At 54.5% G+C, this 19,561-nt stretch overlaps 1 protein-coding gene across 2 annotated transcripts; it reads right to left on the bottom strand.

Moving 5' to 3' along the window:
* Window positions 1-48: 48 nt before the first annotated feature.
* On the bottom strand, window positions 49-12,580 carry LOC134562639 (tumor necrosis factor receptor superfamily member 26-like). 2 transcript variants are annotated; one of them, XM_063420123.1, is made up of 10 exons: window positions 11,971-12,515; window positions 6,191-6,317; window positions 5,134-5,262; window positions 4,617-4,731; window positions 4,183-4,268; window positions 3,989-4,075; window positions 3,701-3,741; window positions 2,831-2,932; window positions 2,174-2,243; window positions 49-1,860 (listed from the first exon to the last, which is right to left on the bottom strand). In XM_063420123.1, the coding sequence occupies exons 1-10, from the start codon at window positions 12,019-12,021 to the stop codon at window positions 1,583-1,585; spliced, it is 1,086 nt and encodes a 361-aa protein (XP_063276193.1). In that variant the 5' UTR covers window positions 12,022-12,515; the 3' UTR covers window positions 49-1,582. The 2 variants fall into 2 exon arrangements, with proteins under 2 accessions (XP_063276193.1, XP_063276194.1); XM_063420124.1 differs by lacking the exon at window positions 49-1,860 and adding an exon at window positions 1,866-1,944 and having other exon boundaries at window positions 2,137-2,243; window positions 11,971-12,580.
* Window positions 12,581-19,561: the final 6,981 nt, after the last annotated feature.

Raw genomic sequence — 19,561 nt, 5'->3', positions numbered from 1 at the left:
TGGGACCCTGGACCTCGGAGTTCTGAGGGGGAAAAATATCAAACCAGATGAGAAAATCAGGAGGATTTTAATTTTTTTTTTAAAAAAAGTTAAACCTTCATAAACAGAGAAATGTACAAAAGTGGAAAATATCAAACTGGCTGGGCCAGAGCTCTGTAAAAAAACCACACAACCATGCATAAAAATTCAGTATTTTTATATAGCTTTTAAGTTAACACGTGTAACATTTACAATTGCTAAATAAATAAAACAAAACTTCTCTACTTGTCGAACTATTGCAGTGTTGGAGGGTTGGGGGAGAAGGGAGAGCAGCAGGAAGGGCACTGGGGGAGGTCCTGGTGCACTGGGGGAGGTCCTGGCAGCTCAAGTAACGCAGGAGTTTTTCCCAGCTGGTTTTATTTTGTTCGAGCTGGGTTGTCCCTGAGCTCTGTGTGAGGGGCAGAGTTTGAGGGGCTGCCCACGGGGCTGGGGTGGGCAGTGGGAGCTCAGTGCATTCACCCCCTCCACGCTGCCTGGGGACACAGGGATGGGCACAGGGCCAGCCTGGCACCAGCGGGGCCACCAGGGGATCCTTCCCTTCTCCTCAGCTCTGGGGCCTCCAACATCACGAGGGTGTGGAGCAAACCCAGAGCAGCCCATGGAGATGCTCCGAGGGCTGCGAGAGCTGGGATTGTCCAGCCTGGGGAGGAGAAGCCTCTGGGACACTTCAAGCCCCTTCTGGGGGGCTCCAGGAGAGCTGGAGAGGGACTCTGGACACGGCTTGGAGTGCCAGGACATGGGAATGACTTCAATCACAACCAGGATCACACTGGATTAGATATTAGGGAGAACTGTTTCACAATGAAGGTGGGTAAACATGGGCAGAAAGGCTGCCCAGACCAGCAGCCCCATCCTGGCAAAGGTTCAAGGTCAGCCTGGTGGAGTGGAAGATGGGCTGGGTGACCCCTGCGCTGTCCCTGTCCCCAGGCAGTCCCAGTGCTCGTAGTGCAAGTGAAATTCCCCCCTTTCCCCTCCAAGCCCAGTTTCAAACTGGTTCCTAAGAGCAAGCAGAACTACATAAAACACAACTTATTCCACAGAAAGCAGCCCCAGGCCCCAGCCGAGCTCGCAGAACCACCAAGCACGCAGAGTGAAGCTTACTGAGGGGTGTTCTAGAAGCAGAAGCCATTTCATCATGCCAGGGATCCTCTGAGGAGCAGGGATGATCCAGTTAGAACACACAGGGGTGCCAAAATCCCTTCAGAAGCCCTTCTCTGCAGTGATCTCGAAGACCTCTGGGCAGTACCGGTGCTCCCAGCGAGGCAGCCCCAGAGGAAGCTCGGAATTATTCACATTGACAGCGTGAAATCCAGAAAACAACTCGGATTTCATGAGGAAGCACCAACGTGGAAGCTGTAACTCCAGCAGAGAGGACCCTGAGGCTCGTCCCTCACCGAGGATCAGCTCCTCCTGGCCCAGCTGAACTCTGTGGTGGCTTCCAAAGGAGAAGGGAGCTGCAAGCAGCCCAAATTCAAGTGTTCTGCGAGGTATTTCACAGCCGTGGCTCCAAGGCAGCACGCACAGCACGTGCCCTGCTCCCTCCTCAGCTGGTTTCATACTGGAAAAGTCCGCTCTGGAGCAGCGTGGAGGAGATGTCCTCTGCCACCCCGCCGAGGTGCAGCCGGTGCAGGGTGTCCAGCAGGGTGTTCACGGAGGCCTTGGTGCCCTCCCTGTTCAGCCACTTGAAGAGCATCTCGTAGAAGGCGTCGTCCGTGGTGCCCGTGACCACGTCGTTCTCCTCCAGGTCCAGGCTGCGGCCAAACCTCTTCCAGCTCTCCTTGGGCACCTTCCTGGCGAAGATGTAGAAGGACTGGCGCAGCACTGAGGGGGGAAGGGGCAGCTCAGGACACGGGGCTGGGCAGGGGCAGCTGGGGCAGGAACCTCAGCCCCAGCACGGGCACAAACCTCAGCCCCAGCACGGACAGAAACCTCAGCCCCAGCACGGACAGAAACCTCAGCCCCAGCACGGGCACAAACCTCAGCCCCAGCACGGACAGAAACCTCAGCCCCAGCACGGACACAAACCTCAGCCCCAGCACGGACAGAAACCTCAGCCCCAGCACGAGCACAAACCTCAGCCCCAGCACGGGCAGGAACCTCAGCCCCAGCACAGGCCCTGGGCCCCAGCACTTACCTGCAATGGGGTCACTCCCAGACGCTGGAACCAGGATCCTGGGGCTTCCACTGCCACTCTGCAGCATCACCTGGAATGACAGTGTCACTCCTGGAATGACAATGTCACTCCTGGAGTGATGGTGTCACTCCTGGAATGGTGTCACTCCTGGAAGAACTGTGTCCTACAGCACCCACCAAGCCCCAGCACCAATGTGCAATTTCTGGGCATTGGAGACCCTCTACCTCTCTGCTGAAATGAAAATGTCACTCCTGAGTGATGGTGTCCCTCCTGGAATGACCAAATCACTCCTGGAATAACGGTGTCCCTCCTGGAATGACCGTGTCCTACAGCACCCATCAAGCCCCAGCACCCAGGTGTGATTTCTGGGCACTGCAGACCCTCTCCCCCTCTCCCAGGGCTGTTGGGGCAGGAGATCACCCCCAGCCCCAGGACCACCCGCGTTTCCCGGCTCTGGGAGGGCAGCAGCCCCCGAGATGGGCACAGACAAGAGCTGTGTCTGCTCAGCAGCAGCCTTAAATCCCCCGAGCACTCTCGAGCTGCAATGAGCAGATTTTGCCATCCTGACCCCACTCAGAGTCACCCCTCACCACCTCCCTGAGCAGCCCAGGCCTGGAGGGCCCCAGGATAATCAGATTTTGGGTGCCATTCTCGTACCTGTGCCTCTGCGTGACGCTGCTGCAGGTGGGCGTTGGCGGCGTTGTCCTCTGCCCCCACGTTCACCCTCCTGTACCACGCCATTTTTCGGAACATGGAGCTCTGTGGCAAGGCAGAAACACAAACCGTGGTGGTTTTGGGAAGGCAGGACCCAGCCGTGGATCCAGGGGCGTGGATCCTGAGCTGGGAGGAGCTCTGGGTGAGCACAGCCCACCCCTACCCCTGACCCTGGGCGTGCCAGGGAAGCGTTCTGGGTTCTGCCACCAGGGAAGTGTTCATGGCACTGAGCAGGGGGCTGGAAGCTCCCAGGGCACCACCAGAGAGCTCCTGTGCCTGGCCCAGCTCTGCCAGAACCCTGCAGGGATGAGACTCAAACCCCTGCTCCTCCAGCCTGGGTGAGACTCATCCCTCTCCCTGCTCCTCCACCTTTCCCAGCTGGATGAGACTCATCCCTCTGCTCCTCCAGCCTTCCCAGAAACTGCTGGATGAGACTCATCCCCCTGCTCCTCCAGCCTGGGTGAGACTCATCCCCCTGCTCCTCCACCTTTCCCAGCTGGATGAGACTCATTCCTCTGCTCCTCCAGCCTTCCCAGGAACTGCTGGATGAAACTCATCCCCCTGCTCCTCCAGCCTTCCCAGGAACTGCTGGATGAAACTCATCCCTCTGCTCCTCCAGCCTTCCCAGGAACTGCTGGATGAAACTCATCCCTCTGCTCCTCCAGCCTTCCCAGGAACTGCTGGATGAAACTCATCCCCCTGCTCCTCCAGCCTTCCCAGGAGCTGCTGGCCAAGCGGAGAGCAGAGGGAATGGGGGACCCCAGCCCAGCCCAGCCCACAGATCCATCCCCTGCTGCCATTCCAGGAACTCACCACCATTTTGTAGGGCCTCCTGCTCGAGGGTGTCCCGTCCCCTGGAAGATGCAAACAGAGCTGTGACCCCCCTTCCCCCAGGCAGGACCCCCACCCAGCCCACAGCAGGTGGGAGCTTGTGTGGGCACCAGGTGGGTGCTCTGGGGTCCCTCTCCCCACCCAGCCCAGGGTCTCTCTCCCCACCCAGCCCACAGCAGGTGGGTGCTCTGGGGGTCCCTCTCCCCACCCAGCCCACACCAGAGCAGAGCCCCTGGCCCAGGTGGGCGCTCTGGGGGTCCCCTCACCCACCTGTGGAGCTGCAGCAGTGCTTCCAGGAGCAGAACGCCACCACAAACACCACCACAAACGCCACCACCCCGACGATGACCGCGAGGTCTAGAGCAGGGGGGAGAGGGGTGTGAGCCCCTGCTCCTGCTCCAGCCCCGCCAGCAGCAGCAGCAGCAGCAGCAGCAGCAGCCCCCTCCCCTGAGCCCCCCACTCACAGGCGGGCACGGTGTCGGCGGCAGGCCCGCACTGCAGGTCGCTGTCAGGCCGGCAGGGTCTCAGCACCACCTGGCCCTCGGGACACCTGGACAGGGGACACAGGGCGGGCTCAGTGTCCGGGGCGGCGCGGGACCCCCCTGGAGCCCCCACGGGACCCCCAGAGTCCCCATGGGACCCCCAGAGCCCCCACGGGACCCTCCCGGAGCCCCTGCAGGACCCCCAGAACCCCCACGGGACGCCCCCAGAGCCCCCGCGGGACCCCCTTGAGCCCCCATGGGACCCCCTGAGCCCCCGCGGGACCCCCTTGAGCCCCCATGGGACCCCCTGAGCCCCCGTGGGACCCCCCCAGAGCCCCTGCAGGATCCCCGGAGCCCCCATGGGACCCCCGGAGCCCTCGTGGGACCCCCGGAGCCCCCGCAGGACCCCCACCCACCTGGGCCGGCACTTCTGGCACATCTCGCAGGGGTGCTCGGGCGGGCAGAAGGTGCCGTTCCTGCAGGCGCACACCGTGTTCCTGAGGGGCTGGCAGGGGCTCTGCTCCACCTGATCTGTGGGACAGGAGGGGACACACGGCTCCAGCCCGGCCCCTCCGCAGGTCCTGGCAGGACCCAACCCCTCCCTGCTGCTGAGTGCCAGCTCCTCCTGCCCCACAGCTGCCAGGGGAAGGCAGTGCCTGGGTCAAACCCCACCAGCAGCTTCCAGTGCTGCCGGCAGCCTCGTCCTCCTGCTCGTGTCCCAGCTCTGTGGCCTTTAACAAAGCAGATTCCAGCCCCAGCCACTCTCTGGGGACACTGCAGGTGACACTGTGCTCCGAGCTGGACCCAGCCTGAGCCCTGAGCCCTGCTCCCCACCCAGCTCCCAGTGTTCTCTCTGGGGACACTGCAGGTGACACTGTGCTCCGAGCTGGACCCAGCCTGAGCCACCAGCCCTGCTCCCCACCCAGTTCGTACCTTCCCTGCACTTGGAGCAGTCCCGGCACCACTGGAAGGCGTTTGGATATTCCATGTACTCCCCATATCCACAGGGCCGGCACTCCCCAGAGCCGTTCTGCTCCTTGCACTCCTCTGCAATGTAGGTGCCTGAAGGGAAAGGAAACTCTGAACACGCAGGGAAGGGACTGAGGGAGCTGGGGAAGCACCAGGAGGGGCTGAGGGAGCTGGGAAAGGACCAGGAGGGGCTGAGGGAGCTGGGAAGGGGCTGGAGAATTCCTGAGAGAGCTGGGAAGGGGCTGGAGAATTCCTGAGAGAGCTGGGAAGGGGCTGGAGAATTCCTGAGGGAGCTGGGAAGGGGCTGGAGAATTCCTGAGGGAGCTGGGGAGGGGCTGGAGAATTCCTGAGGGAGCTGGGAAGGGGCTGGAGAATTCCTGAGGGAGCTGGGAAGGGGCTGGAGAATTCCTGAGGGAGCTGGGAAGGGGCTGGAGAATTCCTGAGGGAGCTGGGGAGGGGCTCAGCCTGCAGAAAAGGAGGCTCAGGGGGACCCTGTGGCTCTGCACAAGTCCCTGACAGGAGGGGACAGCCGGGGGGATTTGGGATCTGCTCCAGGAACAGGGACAGGAGGAGAGGGAACGGCCTCAGGCTGGGCCAGGGGAGGTTCAGGGGGGACAGCAGCAGGAATTTCTCCATGGAAAGGGGGCTCAGGGATAGGAAGTGCCCAGGGAGGTTTGGATCCCCATCCCTGGAGGTGTCCAAGCGATTCCTGGATGTGGCTCTCAGTGACAGGGTGGGGATCGGGCACAGGTTGGATTTGGAGGCCTTTCTGAACCTGCAGGATTCTGTGATTCCACCAGCAGAGGCAAACGAGGAGCCAACAAAAGGAAAATATTCCCGGAATGAGAGCTCAGATCCATGAGAGTGGAGCGGGGCAGGGCTGGAGCTGCGCTGCCCCTCAGGAGAAGGGAGGACACGGAACAGGAGCACAGAGAGAGCACAGAGAGCACAGAGAGCACAGAGAGAGCACAGAGAGCACAGAGAGGCTGCAGAGGCGGGAGCAGCGCTGAGCCCATCTCACCTGCAGGGCACTTCTGGCAGTAGTGACCGTCGCTCTTCTTGTAGTAAACATCTTCTGCTCCCCAGCCTGGAGAGGCATCCAGGCTGTCCCTCCTGCTCAGGGTGACAGCACTGGCTCCAAAAGCAGTCTGTTCAAAAAAAAAATACAGAAAAACTCGGGTTAAAAACCACCCCAATCCACGGGGCAAGGGGAGGAAGGGAAGGGCCAGAGCTGCTGTGCCCAGCAAAGCAGGAGAGGAGCTCTGGGATGGCTCAGAGCCGCCTCAACCAAAGGTACTCCCCACAAAACCAGGGTGGGTTTTTCCTCAGCAAAGCCTCCGGAGGAGCTCTGGGGGTTTGCAGAACTCCGGAGGAGCTCTGGGGGTTTGCAGAATTCCAGAGGAGCTCTGGGGGTTTGCAGAACTCCAGAGGAGCTCTGGGGGTTTGCAGAACTCCGGAGGAGCTCTGGGGGTTTGCAGAACTCCGGAGGAGCTCTGGGGGTTTGCAGAATTCCAGAGGAGCTCTGGGGTTTGCAGAATTCCGGCTGCCAGGCTATCAGCAGGGCAGAGAGAGGCTAACGAGCCTTTTCCTTCCCCAATCTCTCCGGGCACCAATGGAAGGGAAGGGCCGGGAGGAGGAAGGGGCTGTGGGAGGAAGAAGGCGGCCCCAAGGCTGGAAGGTGGCTCTGGTGCCCGGCAGAAACCCTGGGCTGTGGCTCTGGGGTCTCAGGGGACAGCGTGGGCTGGTGTTGTCCCTGTTATCCTGATGAACATCAGGAAGAAAAGTCACATTTCCGCCAGCTCTCCGTGCCCTTTGTGCGCTGCCTCAGCTCCTTCCGCCCCGGCCGGGTCACTCGGGGGGACAACGCTGAGCTGGAAGGTTCTGTTATCCACTTATTCCTTTAATTATCCTTTTATTTATCCCTTTATTTATTCTTTTATTTATCCCTTTATTGATTCCTTTATTTATTCCTTTATTTATCCCTTTATTTATCCCTCAGGCTTCAGGCACCTCAGTGTCCCCAACGGGGACAACGCCAGCCTCTGAGAGAGCTGCTCCATGGATATCCATGGGTGTAACACTGGATATCCATGGATGTAACACTGGATATCCATGGATATAACACTGGATATCCATGGATATAACACTGGATCTCCATGGATATAACACTGGATATCCATGGGTGTAAAGCTGGATATCCATGGGTGTAACACTGGATATCCATGGATATAACACTGGATATCCATGGATATAACACTGGATATCCATGGGTGTAACACTGGATATCCATGGATATAACACTGGATATCCATGGATATAACACTGGATATCCATGGATATAACACTGGATATCCATGGGTGTAAAGCTGGATATCCATGGGGGTAACACTGGATATCCATGGATGTAACACTGGATATCCATGGATATAACACTGGATATCCATGGATGGAATGTTGGATATCCATGGATATAACACTGGATATCCATGGATATAACACTGGATATCCATGGGTGTAACACTGGATATCCATGGATGGAATGCTGCATATCCATGGATGGAATGCTGGATATCAATGGATGGAATTCTGGACATCCATGGGTGTAAAGCTGCCCCTACCAAGGTGGCAGGCAGTGACATGTCACATCATTCAAGGGCTGCAGGAGACATTTCTCCTCTCCCCTCCCCAGCCTGCACGGTGGAAGGTAAAATCTGCCTGCTAAAGTAAATATTTCTGCGGTGAGTCAGCGGAATAGCTGAACAATGGAGCCGCCAGCTCTGTCCTCTGTCCTTTAACCACTGACCCGCCTCTTCCTCCTCCTCCTCCTCCAGGACAAGGCAGAACTGGCGGCAACAGGTCTGGGATGGTCACACAGGGTGACAAAAAAGCCACCACTGACACCCATAAAACACCCCAAGTTTTAGTTTTTGTATTTTCGGAGTCTGTACTGCATTGGTAGATAACTCTGAACTTTGTAAAAAGTGTTATCAAGTTCTCCTCAGTCAGACAAAACAATAATTCTCCACCCAAGGACACCGCTGCAGCTTTGGGCCCAAAAAATACAAATACAAAAAATACAAATACAAAAAATACAAATACAAAAAAAAATACAGATACAAATGCAAAAAAAATACAGATACAAACAGGGAATTGAGGAGAGCAAACTGGGAGGATGGCAGTGCATAACCAGAAGCTGTAACTGGACAAAATAACCACAATATGGAAACGGACCAAAACTTACAAAAGTGATGAGAGCACAGCGTTTTCTGCAGCCTGGGAAGATCCCTTTATAAAAACAGGGGTTAAAAACTGAGCAATTCCCCATCCCCTTGTTTAAAAACAGGGGCTAAAAAGTCAATAAAAGCCACGGGGTTTTATTGCTTTACAGGGAGCAGCAACAAGTGCACGATAAAATTATCAGCACACAGCTCCCTGCTGCCATCCCTGACCAAACCATCCCTGACCGAACCCAGCACGGTGGAATTCTGCAGTTTCCACCCACAGCAAACAACCTGAGAATGCCTGAAGGGCAGAGGAATTGGAGGCACAGGAATTCCTTATTGGCTAAAAGCCTCCTCCTTCTTGGGGCATCAAGTCTGGGAAAAAAGCTGGGGAAAGCATCAAGCTCTGAGCTTCCCCTGCTTCCATCCCAGGTTTGTTTTATTCCTGAGGTGATGCCAAAAGGAGCTGGACCAAGCAGAGAGCCCCTGGCTGAATTCCTGACGGAAAGAGGATAAAACACATCCCCCAAAACAAACACAGCCCCCAGCCCCAAACACATTCCCCAGCCCAAAACAAACACATTTCTCAACCCAAACACATCCCCCAGCCCAAACACAGCCCCCAGCCCAAAAAAACCACATTTCCCAGCCCAAACACATCCCCCAGCCCAAACACAGCCCCCAGCCCCTGACGGCAGCGAGAGAACGGCGATAAAAGCGATGCTGGGGAGATAAAACGATGCTGGGCAGACACCTGATGTCATCTGCTCCAAGGACATCGGGGCTGATGCAGGCAGGGATTTTCCCCTGGAATTCCCGCACGTGGAATTTGAGCTCCAGCAAAATCAGAAATCCAGGGCATTTATCCTCAAATCCTGTGGCCTGGGTCCAGGCCGTGACGCAAGAGACGACGCAATATCATACCACCACAGTGTGAATCACCACCCTGAGCAGCTCCCCGTCCCTTTTATTAAAAATAAAAGGGTTAAGAAGTCAAATAAACCCGAGCAACTCCCCATCCCCTTCACCAAAAATAGGGGTTTAAAAGTCAGTAAACCTGAGGCTGATGCAAGAGAGAGGGGACACACTACGCAGCATCCTACAACCATGCGGTGTGAATCACCACCCTGAGCTGCTCCCCATCCCTTTTATTAAAAATAAAAGGGTTAAAAACTCAATAAACCTGAGCAACTCCCCATCCCCTTCACTAAAAACAGGGGGTAAAAAGTCAGTAAACCTGAGGCTGATGCAAGAGAGAGGGGACACAGTAGGGGATGCAGTATCGCAGTATCGACGCAGTATCACAGCATTGTAGAACCATGCTGTGTGAATTATCACCCTGAGCTGCTCCCCATCCCTTTTATTAAAAATAAAAGGGTTAAAAACTCAATAAAACTGATCAACTCCCCATCCCTTTATTTAAAAACACGAATTAAAAAGTCAATAAATGTGACACAGGAGAGAGGGGACACACGATGACGCAGTATCTTTGCAGTATCTACAACCATGCCGTGTGAATCGTCACCCTGAGCAGCTCCCAATTCCCTTCTTTAAAAACAGGGGTTAAAAAGTCAAATAAACCTGAGCAACTCCCCATCCCCTTATTTAAAAACAAGAGTTAAAAAGTCAATAAATGTGACACAGGAGAGAGGGGACACACGATGACGCAGTATCTATGCAGTATCTATAACCATGCCGTGTGAATCGTCACCCTGAGCAGCTCCCCATCCCCTTCACCAAAAACAGGGGTTTAAAAAGTCAAACCTGAGTAGCTCCCCATCCCCTTATTTAAAAACAAGAGTTAAAAAGTCAATAAATGTGACACAGGAGAGAGGGGACACACGATGACGCAGTATCTTTGCAGTATCTATAACCATGCCGTGTGAATCATCACCCTGAGCTGCTCCCCATCCCTTCTATCAAAAATACGGGTTAAAAAGTCATCAAGCCTGAGGCTGTTATGAGCCTGCCCTAAGGTCACGGGTTTAGCAAGGCTTGACTGTCAGGTCAGTCTAAACAAACTCTGCTAAACGATGAATTGAGTGAGAAGCTCTCACTAGAAACCTGTTCTGGGCAGTGCTGATGTAATTCCAGCATTCCAGAGCTCGGGAGCAGCACCCCCGGACTCCTCCAAAGCCCTGGGGTTACAGACCAGCCCCGGGATGAACTCAGGGCAGGATTTTCCTGACTTCAAGCGAGAAACAGCGTTCAGGTATTCCCCAGCTCTACAACACCCAGTCCACGGGGAAATGCGACATGCCCGGGGGGAATTTTCCCTCCTAAAATCCCAGTGCTGGGCGTTTGGCCGTCATTTAGGGGGGTCATTCCTGCTCCGGGAGACACCAGCATCCCATCCCGACGTGTTCAAACATCCCCAGGGAGTGTCGGAGGTGCCAGCAGGGAATGGCGCTTGGAGGAAGGGAGTGGAAATCCCCGGCGAGGCCCGCTCCAGCCTTCGGCCCTTCCCCGCCGCCGGGCCATGTGCTCGGACTGGCGGGTTCGGAGCGCTTCTCCCACCGCTTCCCTTTCCCCTTCCAGGACCCGGGCTCAGCCTCAGGTCCTGCCGGTACCCCCGAACCCCGCTGAGCCGTGCCCGGGTGAAACCTGCTGGTTCTGGTTCCTACCTGGCCATCCGAACCCCTCTGAACCCAACCTGTCCATCCGAACCCCACCTGTCCATCCGAACCCCCCTGGTCCTCACCTGCCCCTCTGAACCCAACCTGTCCATCCGAACCCCACCTGTCCATCCGAACCCCTCTGGTCCATATCCGGCCATCCGAACTCCCCATAACCTACCTGTCCATCCGAACCCCCCTGAACTCACCTGTCCATCCGAACCCCACCTGTCCATCCGAACCCCTCTGAACCCCACCTGCCCCTCCGAACCCCACCTGTCCATCCGAACCCCTCTGAACCCAACCTGTCCATCCGAACCCCACCTGTCCATCCGAACCCCTCTGAACCCCACCTGTCCATCCGAACCCCACCTGTCTATCCGAACCCCACCTGTCCATCCGAACCCTCCTGGTCCTCACCTGCCCCTCCGAACCCCACCTGCCCATCCGAATCCCCCTGGTCCTCACCCGCCCATCCGAACCCCCCTGGTCCATATCCGCACATCCGAACCCCCAGGTCCCATCGCCTCACCGCCCCCCAATCCCCCGGGCCAGGTGAGCCCCACCGCCCCTCTTTTCTCCGTCGCCCCCAGACCAGGTGAGCCCCCCCAGCTCCCCCGGAGCCCCTCCCTGCCTCAGTTTCCCCCACGATTCACACCAGCCCTTCCTCCCACAATGGCTGGTAAAGGCACCCCCCCTTCTCCAGGTACCCCTCACCTCCATCCAGGGGCACCCCCCATTCACACACCCTCACCAGGGCACCCCCCGAACACCCCGATGTCCCCTCCCCACCTTTCCCCCTCCCCGCCGCCCCTCGCCGGACCCCGTCCCGCCGCGCCCCTCGACGGCGCGGCAAGCCCGGGCATGTCGCGACAACGCCGAGCAGCCCCGACAGCGCTCGGGACCCCCCTGGCCGCGCTCCCGGAGGGTCCCCAGGACCCCCCGCCAGCCCCGTCCCCACTGACCGTGAGCAGCAGCAGCAGCACGGGGAGGAGGCGCCGTCGGGGCCGGCGCATGGCGAGCGCAGCGCAGCGGGCACGGAGCGGGCACGGAGCGGGCACGGAGCGGGCACGGAGCGGGCACGGAGCGGGCACAGCACGGGCCAGGAGCGGGCCAGGTCCGGACACGGCTCTGGGACTTCAGGTCCTCCCCAGAACCTCGCAGGGAATGTATGAGCCGAGGGCGGGCGGGAGGTTTTATACGCGGCGGGGAGGAAGAGGAGGAAGAGGAGGGAGAGGAGAAAGAGGAGGGGACAGTCCCAGCGCACCTCCCCGCGCGTTCCTGCTCCACCGAAAGTTCAAAGTTTGTTTGGTCTGTCCGAAAAGCTGGGTTGGCCCTCGCAGCTTCCCTAACTTTCGGTTTTTAGGCACTTTTATTTTCTCGTTACTTTCCCCTCAAGTGGCCAAATGAGTTCCGGAGCACCCGAATCGCACAGGAGCGCTCGGGAATTCATTTTTCAGATTTCGATTTCTCGGAGTGTTGCTTTCCCATCTTGAATGTTTTTTCCTCTCGCTCATAGTCACTCACTGGACTGCGGCGAGCTAAGCCGGGGCTTTTTGTTTTTCCGGGAAAAGGCGAGAAATCCCGGTATTCCCGTGGGGTTCAAGGTCCAAAAGCTCAGCCTTGCAAAACAATCGTCATCTCAGCCCTGAGTTGGGAAATGTGGAAATTTTGTCTTCTTCATAGTTTGGAGGGTGTTTTTTTTTTTTTTTTTTTTTTTTTTTTTTTTTTTTTTTTTTTTTTTGTGGGCTACAGCTCGACATGAAAGGGGAAAAAAAAACCCACAAAAAAGTTAAAACTTTGGACTTTCTGCTGTTACACAAACGGCTCTGCTGCTGCTGCACCTCATCAGGGGATCACGTGGCAAAAAAATAACTGCAAGAAAAATCTGATTTTACTTGTGAAAAGTAAAAACGTGCGGTGAGAGTGTTGCCATGGAGCGGTAGAAAGGGTTTAGGAAGGACAAGAGACTTCAGAGCCTCTTCCAGTCCTGAAGGTGCTCCAAGAGAGCTTTTCCAGGTCTTTTCCAACCCAAAGCGTTCCGGGACAGCGAGCAGAGGAATCTTGGTGGTCCTGAATCCTTGTGGGGCACCTCCCTGGTGACTCACGGGTGACTCACTGGAGCCAGAGTCTGTCTTTCCTCAGGGCAGCGAATGCGCAGGTGAGGGCTGGAAATGTGCAGCCATCCCAAGGCGAGAAAATGCCGCTCACCGGGCAAATTGCTGCTTGCTGGGGTGGGGTTCAGAGCAGGGACAATGCCAAGGGGCAGCGAGGAGGGCAGGAAGGCTCCTTGGATGAGTCTGATCCCAGCTAATCCACTCTGGATGTGGATATTTGGGAAGCAGCTTCTTTTTGGTGGCTGCGCTCAAGGCAGGACAAGCTGAAAAAAAATACTGTTTACCAGGGTGGGGTTCAGAGCAGGACAATGCCAAGGGGCTGTGAGGAGGGCAGGAAGGCTCCTTGGAGAGTTTGATCCCAGCTAATCCATTCTGGATTAGAATATTTGGGATCTATCTTCTCTTTGGTTGCTGTGCTCGTGGCAGGACAAGCTGTAAAAAAATGCACCTTGCCAGGGTGGGGCTCAGAGCAGGGACAATGCCAAGAAGGCAGGGAGGAGGGCAGGAAGGCTCCTTGGATCCAACTGGATGAGTTTGATCCCAGCTAATCCACTCCGGATGTGGATATTTGAGAAGCAGCTTCTCTTTGGTGGTTGCACTCAAGGCAGGACAAGCAGCAAAAAAAAAAATACTGCTTGCCAGGGTGGGGCTCAGAGCATGAACAATGCCAAGGAGATGTGAGGAGGGCAGGAAGGCTCCTTGGATCCAACTGGATGAGTTTGATCCCAGCTAATCCACTCTGGATGTGGATATTTGGGAAGCAGCTTCTCTTTGGTGGCTGCGCTCAAGGCAAGCTGAAAAAAAAGGACAAGCTGAAAAAAAATACTGTTTACCAGGGTGGGGCTCAGAGCAGGACAATGCCAAGGGGCTGTGAGGAGGGCAGGAAGGCTCCTTGGAGAGTTTGATCCCAGCTAATCCATTCTGGATTAGAATATTTGGGATGCATCTTCTCTTTGGTTGCTGTGCTCATGGCAGGACAAGCTGCAAAAAAATGCACCTTGCCAGGGTGGGGTTCAGAGCAGGGACAATGCCAAGAAGGCAGGGAGGAGGGCAGGAAGGCTCCTTGGATCCAACTGGATGAGTTTGATCCCAGCTAATCCACTCCGGATGTGGATATTTGGGAAGGCCCTTCTCTCTTTGGTGGCTGTGCTTGTGGCAGGACAAGCTGCAAGAAGTTGCTGCTTGCCAGGGTGGGGTTCAGAGCATGAACAATGCCAAGGGGCTGTGAGGAGGGCAGGAAGGCTCCTTGCACGAGTTTGATCCCAGCTAATCCATTTTGGATTGGAATATTTGGGAACCAGCTTCTCTTTGGTGGTTGCACTCAAGGCAGGACAAGCAGCAAAAAAAAATATACTGCTTGCCAGGGTGGGGCTCAGAGTATGGATGATGCCAAGGAGATGTGAGGAGGGCAGGAAGGCTCCTTGGATCCAACTGGATGAATTTGATCCCAGCTAATCCACTCTGGATGTGGATATTTGGGAAGCAGCTTCTCTTTGGTGGCTGCGCTCAAGGCAAGCTGAAAAAAAAGGACAAGCTGAAAAAAAATACTGTTTACCAGGGTGGGGCTCAAAGCAGGACAATGCCAAGGGGCTGTGAGGAGGGCAGGAAGGCTCCTTGGAGAGTTTGATCCCAGCTAATCCATTCTGGATTAGAATATTTGGGATGCATCTTCTCTTTGGTTGCTGTGCTCGTGGCAGGACAAGCTGCAAAAAAATGCACCTTGCCAGGGTGGGGTTCAGAGCAGGGACAATGCCAAGAAGGCAGGGAGGAGGGCAGGAAGGCTCCTTGGATCCAACTGGATGAGTTTGATCCCAGCTAATCCACTCCGGATGTGGATATTTGAGAAGCAGCTTCTCTTTGGTGGTTGCACTCAAGGCAGGACAAGCAGCAAAAAAAAAAAAATACTGCTTGCCAGGGTGGGGCTCAGAGCATGAACAATGCCAAGGAGATGTGAGGAGGGCAGGAAGGCTCCTTGGATCCAACTGGATGAGTTTGATCCCAGCTAATCCACTCAGGATGTGGATATTTGGGAAGGCCCTTCTCTCTTTGGTGGCTGTGCTTGTGGCAGGACAAGCTGCAAGAAGTTGCTGCTTGCCAGGGTGGGGCTCAGAGCAGGGACAATGCCAAGGAGCTGCTGAGCAGGGAGGAGGGCAGGAAGGCTCCTTGGATGAGTTTGATCCCAGCTAATCCACTCCGGATGTGGATATTTGGGAAGCAGCTTCTCTTTGGTGGCTGCACTCAAAGGCAGGACAGGCAGCAAAAAAATGCACCTTGCCAGGGTGGGGTTCAGAGCATGGACGATGCCAGGAGGCTGCTGAGCAGGGAGGAGGGCAGGAAGGCTCCTTGGATGAGTTTGATCCTAGCTAATCCATTCTGGATATTTGGGAAGCCCCTTCTCCCTGGTGCTTGTGGCAGCACAAGCGATGCCCCCCTGGTTGTCTCCTTGCACATTTTTCACCCTGGCTGTGCCACAGTTAATGAAGCTGCAGTGTGATTTCAAGGAGAAGAAGAGTTCCTGCTCGTTTCCTGGGTGGGTACTGCTATTACAAACCCTTCAAAGTATGCAGGGCCTTTTGTTTAACCCAAACCATGTGTTTTGTGCTCTGGACACCACTGACTGCAGCTGAAGTCATTGGAGCCCTCAGGGAATGATTCATTTTTTTAGTTAGAGCTTAACTAGAACGAGGTTTAGATCTAAATGCTAATCCTTGTGCCAGTGGGATGGGGGAAGGATTCATCCTCTCTGAAAAACCAACCTGAAGCTCCTGAGGGAACTGCTGTGCCTGAATTCAGCCAGGAAAAATCGGGATGTGCGGCAAGGGGCGCATGGAAGCAGAACATCCCAGTTTGCCCCAGGGTTCATGCTGGTTCCAGAGCCATCCCAGCAGTGGGAGGCCACCCCTGAGCACCCAGAGATCCCGTCCTCCTCCCACCAAACTGGGGAGGCTCAGGGGGGACAGCAGCAGGAATTTCTCCATGGAAAGGGTGGCCAGGGATAGGAACTGCCCCTGTTTGGAGGTTTGGATCCCCATCCCTGGAGGTGTCCAAGCGATTCCTGGAGGTGGCTCTCAGTGACAAGGTGGGGATCGGGCACAGGTTGGATTTGGTGACCTTGGAGGCCTTTCCCAACCTGCAGGATTCTGTGATTCCACCAGCAGAGGCAAACGAGGAGCCAACAAAAGGAAAATATTCCCGTAATGGGTGCTCAGATCCATGAGAGTGGAGCGGGGCAGGGCTGGAGCTGTGCTGCCCCTCAGGAAGCTGCGGAATTTTTTCTTTCTGTCTCGTTTATAAAACCTCCCCCAGTTATCTCCAGTGACAAACCACAGGGAGAGTGTTTGCACAAACAGCTCAGTGTCCGGCCCCAGGGGTTTGGGCTGTGCAGAGGGGTCGGGGTGGTCACCCCCTCCCTGTCCCCAGCCCCCCCAGGAGCAGGACACTGCACAGACACATCCTTCCCTGTCCCAGCAAGAATTTCCATCCCTGGAAAAAACACTGTGGTTTTCATTTTTGGACAGGCTCTGGCCACGAGTGAGAAGCAGGGGAGTGAGTGAGTGTTTATCTCCCAGGGCCAGACCTGCAGCCTTTATCACCCTCAGCCTCTTTATCTCCCTGCTCCCTGTGCCCCAGGAATCCCCCGCAGCAGCTGCACCCCAACACAGCCCTGGGGGGAAGCTGAGGAGAAGGAACCCTCCAGTTTTGGGGTCTTAAATCCTCCCCTGCCTTGCTCAGTTCTGCTGCAAGCAGAGAATAAAAGGAGCGTGAGGTTGCAGCAGGAGCTTGGCTCAACTCCTGCTCTCTGACCTTGGAGGGAAGAGACTCTGGGGCTGAAATTAAGAGACTCTGGGGCTGAAATTAAGAGACTCTGGGGCTGAAATTAAGAGACTCTGGGGCTGAAATTAAGAGACTCTGGGGCTGAAATTAAGAGACTCTGGGGGCTGAAATTAAGAGACTCTGGGGGCTGAAATTAAGAGACTCTGGGGGCTGAAATTAAGAGACTCTGGGGGCTGAAATTCCCACAGGGAATTAACGGGGTGACTGGGGCAGCTCAGCCTTATCAGGCACGGTTAATGGGAGTTAATGGGTTACCTCAGCTCCTCTGGCACGCTCCAAACCCTCCTGTCCTGTGTGACTCTGTTTGTTCAGCTCGCAGCTCTGCTGTGGGAGGCTCTAATCTCTGCTCCCAGCCCGTCCCGCTCGGGGCTGTGATCCCAGGGGGATGCTGGGGGTACGTGACCATTCCTGGTTTGTTTTTGAACATCCCCTGTGCAGTTTTGCCTTCAGCTGCCTCCTGCCTGCTTTTGGTGCCTGGGAGGGTTCTGAGGCCGCCAGATAATTTTGACCTTCATCCCCCCTCTTCCCCCTTCCTCCTGACAAACGAATTATTTGTCTCATAAACTCCCAAGTTCCTCTTTGAAATGGGAAAAAAAAAAGAAAAGAAAAAGAAAAAAAAAAAAAAAAAAAAAAAAAAAAAGCTCTGGAATGATGGGATTTATCTTCCTAAATAAGTGTGATGGATCCCTGCTTCCCTGAGAGGGGCAGAGGGATTTATTTGGAATTTGGGATTTCTCTTCCCATTCCCTGTGTGGGATCCCTGCTTCCCTGGGAAGGGCAGAATGGAAGAAGAAACATTTGTAATAATGGGATTTCTCTTCCTAAATAAGCGTGATGGATCCCTGCTTCCCTGAGAGGGGCGGAAAGGAAGCAGAAACATTGGGAATAATGGTATTTATCTTCCCAAATGCATGTGTGGGATCCCTGATTCTCTAAGAGGGGCAGAGAGATTTATTTGAAATTATGGGATTTCTCTTCCTAAATAACTGTGGGATCCCTGCTTCCCTGGGAAGGGCTGCACGATGGAAAACAGGGCAGGAATTCCTCATTTTTCGTTCCTCTCCCATCTCAGCCTCTCTCCCACCGTGACTCCCCAGTCTCTCCCCATCCCGCTGAGGTTCCAGCTGGGATCAGCTCATCCCTGGCTCCTTCCACCCCCAGCATGTGATCCCCTGCTCCAGTCACACCAGTTCAAGGCCGAATCGCTCAGGTTGGCAAACAGAGCCCCTGGAGCCTCCTTTGAGCACAGCCTTGTGATCCTGTGCTGCCGTTTCCTTCCTGCATCAGCGCTTTTATTTCTCCTGATACAGCCCCAAACGTGCCAGGCTGGATTTTGGCAGCAGCAATCCCGGCTGCTCCAGGTGGGACGCGGCTTTCCAGGCACAGGAGTGATGTGATTTTGGGGCTAGAACCGGAGAACTGAAGGAATTTGTAAGAAGTTTGGGTTTGGAAGGAGCTAAAAATAATCCCTGCCTGTGCTGAGTCATTCCCAGATTTCCATGGATTGGTTTAAAGCAGCTCTGGGACCTGCTGCTCCCTTCTCTGCAGCATCTGGGGCCGGCCAGGGGAGCAGAGCCAAGGTGGTGTCACCAAATTCCGCGGGATTTGGACCAATTTCATTTAATTCCCATTTCGATTCCCCTTCCTCCCTAAGATGCCGTGAATGAGGCTCCAAATGTGAAAAATCACATGGATGGAACGAGAGCAGCTCCACCTGAGGCTGCCACAGCCTGGAAAATCCCTTCCCCATGGCGCCCTCGGGGCTGGATGGCTTTCCCTGATTTCCAGAGGTTTTTTTCCCTGATTTCCAGAGGCTTTTCCCCTGATTTTCAGAGTTTTTTTTCCCTGATTTCCAGAGGTTTTTCCTTGATTTCCAGGGAAATTATATAATGTTAAATCAAATTCTGTATCAATTGTGCATTAAGCAAAAATATTTTATATAATTCTGATATTGTATTGTATATACAATATTACAATACATAATATAAGAATGTATTGAATAAATCCATTTAATGTTAAATAATGATAATGTAGTATTTTCACCTAATAGAATTTTATATTGTGATATGATAATAATAATATAATATATCCATAATATAGTATAGTATTATATAAGTATATTTATGATACAGTATCATAGAATATACTTATATTATAATATACTAATTAATATATTATAATACATTAATTAATTATCAACATATTATAATATTTCAATGTATAATATTATAATAATATAATGATACTATACATTAATTAACCAAATTTTATTATTCTATAGTTTATGCTGTATGTACATTATGTTATTTACTATAGATTTTGATGGTGATTATTATTATTTATATGTGAAGATGAATAATATACAACATGTATTCTGTATATTACACATATGGGAAGTGTATGTTATATAGAAAATTATTCTATGTAATCCCAAACCCCGCCCCCATCACCCGCAATGACATCACTCATGACATCACACAATACGTCACGATGACGTCACCACGAATCCCAGGGGCGCTTGTGGGCGGGGCCCGAGCCCCTCCGGGCGGTACCACCGCGGGGGCCGGGGGGGGCACGGCGCGGCCCACCCCGAGTGACGCGAGGG

Source organism: Prinia subflava, chromosome 29 (assembly GCF_021018805.1).
Source record: "Prinia subflava isolate CZ2003 ecotype Zambia chromosome 29, Cam_Psub_1.2, whole genome shotgun sequence".
Classification (NCBI taxonomy): domain Eukaryota; kingdom Metazoa; phylum Chordata; class Aves; order Passeriformes; family Cisticolidae; genus Prinia; species Prinia subflava.
The sequence above is the reverse complement of the archived record's forward strand: the minus strand, read 5'-3'. Positions and strand labels throughout refer to the sequence as shown.

What these genes read in the sequence shown, in the direction of transcription:
- LOC134562639 (XM_063420123.1), bottom strand. Translation starts at nt 12,021, where the DNA reads ATGCGCCGGCCCCGACGGCGCCTCCTCCCCGTGCTGCTGCTGCTGCTC. An exon ending in TGCTGCTGCTGCTGCTCACG is followed by an intron (nt 6,318 to 11,970) that starts GTCAGTGGGGAC and finishes TTTTTTGAACAG; the next exon opens with ACTGCTTTTGGAGCCAGTGC. An exon ending in GCACTGCTGCAGCTCCACAG is followed by an intron (nt 3,742 to 3,988) that starts GTGGGTGAGGGG and finishes TGCATCTTCCAG; the next exon opens with GGGACGGGACACCCTCGAGC.